The 8,336-nt window shown below is 37.2% G+C and overlaps 1 protein-coding gene across 2 annotated transcripts; it reads left to right on the top strand.

Annotated features, from left to right (window-relative positions):
* Positions 1-170: 170 nt before the first annotated feature.
* Positions 171-8,250, top strand: Gel (Gelsolin). 2 transcript variants are annotated; one of them, XM_068300836.1, is made up of 8 exons: positions 171-326; positions 3,275-3,563; positions 4,124-4,316; positions 4,876-4,950; positions 5,635-5,830; positions 5,900-7,611; positions 7,671-7,796; positions 8,056-8,250. In XM_068300836.1, the coding sequence occupies exons 2-8, from the start codon at positions 3,523-3,525 to the stop codon at positions 8,113-8,115; spliced, it is 2,403 nt and encodes an 800-aa protein (XP_068156937.1). In that variant the 5' UTR covers positions 171-326; positions 3,275-3,522; the 3' UTR covers positions 8,116-8,250. The 2 variants fall into 2 exon arrangements, with proteins under 2 accessions (XP_068156937.1, XP_068156938.1); XM_068300837.1 differs by lacking the exon at positions 171-326 and having other exon boundaries at positions 3,563-3,703.
* The last annotated feature ends 86 nt before the right edge of the window (positions 8,251-8,336 follow it).

The raw sequence follows: 8,336 nt of genomic DNA, 5'->3' as shown, positions 1-8,336 counted from the left end.
ATTCTGTTTCTGTTTACAGTTTCGCAATGCTTTGGTTCTTTTTTTTGTTGGTTGTTTTAAATTTTGCGCTTATCGACTGAGCTTCGTCTTATCAATCACCCATCGATGACATCCCAGAGAGCGTCTGCGACCTGAGCGGACAAAAAACCGAAAAAAAGAGACTCGAGATCGGGTTTTATAAAAGCGAGAGCAAGCTTTAACTTTCCTTCAGTGTCTCGAGCTTCGTATTCTCGTTCACAACATCCCAGCACTACCCAAAGTCTTGATTCTCTCACAATCCAGTCGCATTTGAAACCTGGAAGCGACCAGTTTATATTCATTCGAACGTAAGTGATGAGTAGCTTTTCTTTGTGTTTATATTGTTTATGTACGATCGCTTTTTAGTGATAGCCTCTAAGTAACCCAAAAGTGTGCCTACGTAATTCTAAACAAAACTCAAATCTCAAGGCATAGAGAGTATTTTATGTATTATACTTGTTTTCTATTATATATACTTACATATACATATTTATGAACTAACATTGAGTACCTTGAACAGGCTTAATTGATAGCTCTTGTATGTATGTGCATATGTATATGTTTGTTATATGAATAACTAGACAATTTCACGACATTGCTCTAGTATTGATAATCTATTGAAGTAATTCAATTTAATTAATTGCCCATTTACCTTATCAGTTTTGTGGCTTGAGAATAGCTAATCTCGTTTTTTGAGTTTACTGTACATACTGTATATAGATTTCAATCATGATACATATAGTGCTTCTGATTGACTTTTAAAGGGTGTTTACCTAAACAGTTTCTGTCTTTAAAATAAACAATTATTTGTAGATTTTGTTGTCATACAACATAAATGTCTACCGCCTAAAAAAGCCTGTTTAAAGTTTCAAACAAACATGAATAGCATTACTAACTAGTGAAATATTTATTTATGTATTAGCGATTTTTAAAGAGCTGTCATTAATGATTTACCTACTATTTCTGTGTGTATATACCTTTTGTGAACTGTCGTTCAACTAGTTATTAATTGTGATGGATGAGTTGGCTGACGTCTTGCCATGATCATCCTTATGTGCATACAAATTGATTGAGTAAACACATTTGTTCACTTTTATGGATGTACTTATATAGTTACATATACACACTTTTTGTTCCTAAACTTATTCTTTTGTATTATTTCGAATATATACACGATATTAACAAACAAAAGAGGATAATCTTGCAGAAGAATTAGAATACTTTTTGTATTAAGTAGACTAAGTTACAGTGGGGGATCTAGTTCATAGTATCGGTTAAGCAAATCGGTCATTTGGGCGGAAATTAGGCAATTTTGAGGTAAAATTGACCATGCGTGAATCTAAAACCTCGGTTTTAGGGAGGAAACTTGCTTTCATTCCCTCTCAAGACCAAATTAAAGTTCATTTCCTACTAAAAGAATGATACTTTAATCAACAATTCGAGGATTTAAGAAATAATTACACAGACCAGAGTCATTTATCACTAATATTTTCACAATTTTATTCTATTCTAAAAGTTTTTAAATGTCCTTAAGAATACTTTGATATTTGTGTAAAGATCACAAGTTATTGGGATTAATATTTAGAATACACGATGATTATGTTTATGATCATGTCTTTTAAATATTTCTTACTTGTCAGACTTTCATTTAAATTTGTTAAGCACTAACAAAAAAAGAACATCCCAATTTGCGTATATTCCATATTTAAATCCAAAACACGCTCTCAATATATGTTATTCAGTCGTTTTCTTTTGCTTGGCTAAAGTTTATTATTAAGACAAAACTCGAACTTGAAAATGGAACAGTAAGGGCTCGGGAAGTGAGGGCAGATGGAGTGAATTGTATGAATGCGTAAAATATAGTTTTTATTTGAAAGTGCTGGTATGTCACATACACATATGACCCAATTGCAGAGAAAAAGGCTTGTTTGCCCCACCGTTTTTTTTTGTTTTTTTCATTACCAACCCATGATATCACGATAACCACAAACCATCCCAGCCGGCCCAAAAGTTATTTTCAGTGTCGTCATACACGAAAACTAATTACTTGACGAAAAATAATTTGCAAAAAACATGCGTGCCTCATTTCAATTCACAGCTTCATTAGACGATCGTATCGTAAGCTCCCGTACAGACAACGCCATTTATATGATATCACCCAAGGAAACTAAACAGTTAGACTATATTATCTTTGCATAATCTCTACCAGTTGGGGGAGTTTTCAGTAAGTGGCAGGCTAAAACTAGAATTAGTGGACAACATTTTTTAGTACTTTTTTAGCCATCATAAAAACTTTTTTTAAACGACTTCTGACAAAAAAGTAATGATATTTTAGAGGAGAGAGAGAGATAGTCATTTTCTAATTTTCTTAATTGTAGAATTTTATGAAACTATCATAATACATACATATGTATGTATATCTGATAATGGTGTAAGTCACTTAAGGCAACAGTTTTGGCCAGTCTAAAAGCAGTTTTTGGTAAGTGAAATCTGTCGTTTTAGTTGGAGAAATCAATCTTAGATATTGAACTCGCTGAAAAAAAGGAAATTTTCTTTATTTAACATTATTTTGATCCAAAAGTTATAAAATAGTGTAGCAGTCTTCCAGCTTTTTATGGCTTTCTAGTTATTAATTATTCTAAATAAGTATCTCTCAAAGGATTCGGCCCACATTCAAACAGGTTAACTTGTTTTTTCAAGCTGAGCAAATAGTTTTAATTGTTAATAAAGTTTTCATATAAGTCTTAAAATGATGTTAAGTCAAAGAACAGTTTCTTACAACGTTTTAAAAGAGTTGGAGTTGACATAGAAATTTATGTAAAATATGATTTTAAATTGTTTTCCCATAAAACAATGTAACTTTCACATAAAAATGTCTTTCGGGAAAGGCATAGCCTTATATTCTAGACAAGTTCCATAATTTATTGTGTATAGTTTTTAATATGCTTTCATTTCGAAATAAAAGTAACTGAAATGTTATGAAATCCTATGCTCATCCATGCTCTCCAAACGTGAGATATTGAATAATATTAGAGACAACTAGTTTTGCTTCCTTGGAGAGGGTAAATACATACACACTCTTGGGATCGGAAGCAGCTGCTAATACTAATGACGTCACACTGCTGCCGGCAATGGAAAAGCTCACACAGAGAAACAGCTGATTTCTATATGCTAATATCCTCAATCATGTCTCTTAAACTTTTTACAAAAAGCTGACTTTTTTATTTTCTCTCTCTTATTTATGTCGTTCTCTTAGTGGATATTAAAGCGGACAATCATCTCTGTTTGAGTGCGGATAAAAACAAAGGCAAAGCACATAATAATAACAACAATTAACAACGAATAATCACCGCACAGATATATAGAGACCACCAGTTGATATATATACTTATATATTCACAACAATAAACAAAAAGTCGTTTGGGGGTTCTCAGCTCCCGCTGCTCCAGCTCCGTCGCTGCCTCTGCTTCTGCTTTTGCCTCTGTCGACGATACCAGCAACGAAATGGCCATATCTAGCGGCCTGAACATGGCAGTCATCTCCAGGTAATGCAAGCGAACAGTTCGTCAGAGAACTCTCATAAACAAAACTGTTTTTAATTAGTGCAAACATCTGTGTAATTAGACAAACAATAACTAACCAAATTTAGTCATACTCGGAAGTCAACATTTATTTAGTTATACGAGTAAGTAAAGACTCCCGAGGGCAAATAAACTACATGCAAAGATATATCAAAAATAAATATACCGACTCCATGCCAAAAACAATATCAGTGGAATGAAAACAACAAATTTTTATCGTAATTACAATGTCAAAAACATTTTAAAGAAACATCAAGAAGAAAAATGAAGTAATTATCAAAATAGTTTTAGTCTCCCTGTGGACTCCAAGTGAAATATTTCTAGATTACCGAGAGGTCTCAAGTGACATTTGAGTACATGAATAGGTTTTATTGTGGAACAGTTTTATGACCTTTTATGGACATGAGTCACACGAATGCGTCACAAAGCGAGTGAACATTTTGGTCTCCTTTTTTGGGGAAACGGATTTCAAGTGAATCTACTACAAACTGACTGACATTTTAATTGTGTATTTATCTTTGCAGTTTGCTTGTGTTTATTGCTTTATCGGCCAGTTTCTGTTCAGCCGGCACTTTTAATACCCGACCAGCGTTTCCTGCACAAAGCGGACAGATACAGCCATCCGGTGGTAATAGTAAACAACCAGCCAGACGCATTATGAATCCAGCTTTTGCCAATGCCGGCCGTACACCCGGCGTCGAGATCTGGCGCATTGAGGTAAAGTCCAAAAACACTTTTAATTTCACTTTTCTCAGATTTCCAAAGAGAGTTTATAAATAGGCTGTAAGAAAAAAATGAGAAGAAACACCGCTTGTGGGGGGAAAGTTCGCCCGGAGTGAGCACTCCCACGCACGAATGCGTTGCTTATTCTCTCATGTGATGATGTGCATCGAAGACCCATGCAAAAAGCCCCAACAAAAGTGGTGAGGGAGATGCCACTCATGCCTTCATCTGTGTAGTTCAGAATTGGATGGCTCGTGCCTTTCCTTTCCTTTCTATTCGCTGATCTCACGCAATGTGGGCGCCACATGTGTCTTATGTCTATTCAGAGAGTGCATATACATATTGAATATATATATAGCGCCTTCTTTTCTGTTAATTAACGTAGACACATTAACAGAATTTATGAGCTCCCAGATGACCGCCAAGTTTTTCGTTTTTTCTTTTGTTTATAAAGTGAAGCATTTGGGCATAATGTTTTGACTCTGCAGCAAAGTAAAAAAATTGAAATATTTATGTATATTTTCTTTTTGTTTTTATTTTTAACTTTCTCTAGAATTTTGAACCTGTACCGTATCCCAAGAATAATTATGGCAAGTTCTATACTGGAGACTCATTTATTATTTTGAATGTAAGTATGAATTTAACAAAATAGCAATAATTTTATATATATTTGATCTATTTTCATTCTTGAATGAGTAATTGGGAAAAAAATTAATGCATGATGTGGGAAATTGATTTTGAAATTAAGCGTTAGTGTTGAAAATACCCATGACTAATGCGAAACAGATGATTTTCACCTTGCATTCGTTCTATGTGGACCTTGCTAAATGAAATTACTTACGAACTTCAGTTGACGAAAAAATGTGCTAATTTTGCTATAGCTATTTTAGAGTATTTATTACTCTTAAATAGATAAAGTCTTTCTTCTTACTGTTTGTCAGGCAATCTTAAGTTATTTGCCTGTTACTTGGCAACACTGCGAATACGTAATTTAATGGGGGGATGCGTATGTACATATATTTTAAGCTATATATTAATACAAAATAATGTGTGAGTTCATCTGTTCTAGACTTGGAGCAATGAATTGATCCATTAGAAAATGATACAAAATAAGATTACCAGATTATCATTAGAAATGATTTTCTTTTTTTCTCAACCAACCTTTAAAGAACAATTTATTTTATAGATAAACAAGCTTTCTATTGTTCTAATTGAACTCTTAAATGTAAAGGGCACTAAATGTCACATCTAAGTCATATCTATAGCTTATCATTTATGATTGTTTGTTTACAAATGATATCTTGTTTTGCAGACAATTGAGAACCCGAAAGATAAGAAACTTTCTTGGGATGTGCACTTTTGGTTGGGATCGGAAACATCGACCGATGAGGCTGGTGCTGCAGCTATTCTCACTGTCCAACTGGATGATCAGCTAGGTGGAGCACCTGTCCAGCATCGCGAAGTACAGGATCATGAATCGCAGTTGTTCCTTGGCTACTTTAAGAATGGTAAGTCAGATTGTTAGCTCTATTGTGATTTAGTGGAATTCACAAACAATCTTTTGAATCTTTTCATAGGAGTTCGTTATGAACAAGGTGGAGTTGGAACTGGATTTAAGCATGTGGAGACCAATGCTCAGGGCGAGAAGCGCCTATTCCAGGTCAAGGGCAAGCGAAATGTACGTGTGCGTCAAGTGAATCTGTCCGTGTCATCAATGAATAAGGGCGATTGCTTTATTCTGGATGCTGGCAATGATATCTACGTTTATGTTGGTGCCCAGGCCAAGCGAGTGGAGAAACTTAAGGCTATTAGTGCCGCCAATCAAATTCGTGATCAGGATCACAATGGACGTGCCCGTGTGCAAATTATCGATGAATTCAGCACGGATGCCGACAAGCAACAGTTCTTCGATGTCCTTGGATCTGGTACTCCCGACCAGGTGCCCGAAGAGTCCACAGCCGATGAGGATGCCGCCTTTGAGAGGACAGATGCTGCTGCTGTGACCTTGTACAAGGTTTCCGATGCCAGTGGCAAGCTGAAGGTAGACACCGTTGCCCAGAAACCATTGCGTCAGGCTATGCTGGATACCAAAGATTGCTTCATTTTGGACACTGGGTCTGGTATTTATGTGTGGGTTGGACGTGGTGCCACCCAAAAGGAGAAAACCGATGCTATGGCAAAGGCTCAAGAGTTCTTGTCGACAAAGAAATACCCAGCCTGGACCCAGATTCATCGCATTGTGGAGGGAGCTGAATCGGCACCATTCAAACAATACTTTGACACCTGGCGCGATGCTGGCATGGCTCATACCCGTCTTATACGCTCAGCTTTGAACATGGGTTCGGATGATTCCTTCGATGTGGATGAAATTGACGCTGTGGTCGAGAAGTTGAAGAAGAGCGGTGGTCGTGCTATTGGCTTTATGCCCGATCATGGACAGAATAACATTAAACAGATTACTCAGTATGTTAGCAAAGCGGATGATGGCGAAGTCCTACGCAATACAGTTGACTTTGAGGAGAACTTGCCTCTGCTAGGCTTTGGTTCCTATGTTCTCACCTACAACTATGAGGCCAACAATGGCGAGACGGGCTCGATTGTCTACGTTTGGCAAGGTGCTAAGGCTAGTGCTGCGGTGAAGGTGCGTGCCTTTGAGGATGCCCTAGCCTTGGCCGTTGAACAGAATGCCCTGCTTGTGCGCACCACCCAGGGACATGAGCCACGTCATTTCTACAAGATCTTCAAGGGCAAATTGCTTGCCTCCTATACTGCTTTGCCGATCACAGCTCAACTCTTCCGCATTCGCGGCACCGTTGAGAGCGATATCCATGCCAGTGAAGTACCCGCTGACAGTTCATCTTTGGCTTCTGGCGATGCTTTTGCTCTGGTGTCGGCCAAATCTCACAAGATTTACATTTGGCATGGTCTTGGTGCATCCAATTTCGAGAAGCAGGCCGCTCAGGAGCGTTTCGCCCACTATTGGGACGATGCCGAGATTGAAGTGATCGATGAGGGAGCCGAACCCGATGAGTTCTGGGATGAGTTGAACGGTGAGGGTCAATACAATCGCAGCTTGGTGGACGATAGTGCTCCATTGTTGGAGCCACGTCTTTTCCATTGCCGACTCACCCGCGCTGGGCGTGTCAAAGTTGAAGAGGTTGCCCAGTATGATCAAGAGGATCTGGATACAGATGATGTTATGCTTTTGGATGCTGGAGATGAGATTTATTTGTGGGTTGGTTCTGGTGCCACAGCTGAGGAGAATAGCAAGATTTTGGACATGGCCAAGGTGAGTTTAAGTTGCAATCGTAAAGGGAATTCTTACTCTGAATCTAAATCTTTCCACAGCGTTATATCAAATTGGAGCCCACCTCTCGCACCATTGACACTGTGAGCATTGTACGTGTTGCCCAAGGACAGGAGCCACGTGTCTTCAAGCGTATGTTCCCCGCCTGGAATGATGACTACTGGCAGGTTGGTTGAGCCATACTCAACATATAACTAACTACATACATATATAACAAATTGCATGCGTTTTATATTTCCTTCGACACTTTTTTTTTTTGTGTATTGTTTGCCCATTTACTAACAAGAATCATCAATGATCAATGCCCATTGCGTGAGTATATTTCAAAGCATGTCTCATGTATTATTCATAATCTTCAAGTTATAGTTGTTTGAATTGTTTTAAACTACTCTAATAATTGTTTCTGTCTTCCTCTTGCTTTAACAGAGTCTACCATCGTACGAGGACATTAAGCGACAGGTGCTTGATGCCAACAATGAAGTCTAAGAATAAGAATCATCAACAAAATACTCAGCAAAAGTGACCAAAAAACAACAAAAAAATAATAATTTGTTTTTGCCACAATTATAATTCTATTGTAGAAGTGGAACAATTAAGTAATAAACTTAAATATATATTTAATTAATGTAGTTTAAATATTTAAAAGATCAATTCTTGAGATTACTTCGACTTGATTAAAAAAGGATCTAGAAATATTTACATTTGTA

The sequence above is a fragment of the Drosophila tropicalis genome, unplaced genomic scaffold (assembly GCF_018151085.1).
Source record: "Drosophila tropicalis isolate 14030-0801.00 unplaced genomic scaffold, ASM1815108v1 contig_878, whole genome shotgun sequence".
Classification (NCBI taxonomy): Eukaryota; Metazoa; Arthropoda; class Insecta; order Diptera; family Drosophilidae; genus Drosophila; species Drosophila tropicalis.
This window is presented reverse-complemented; position numbering and strand designations above follow the sequence as displayed.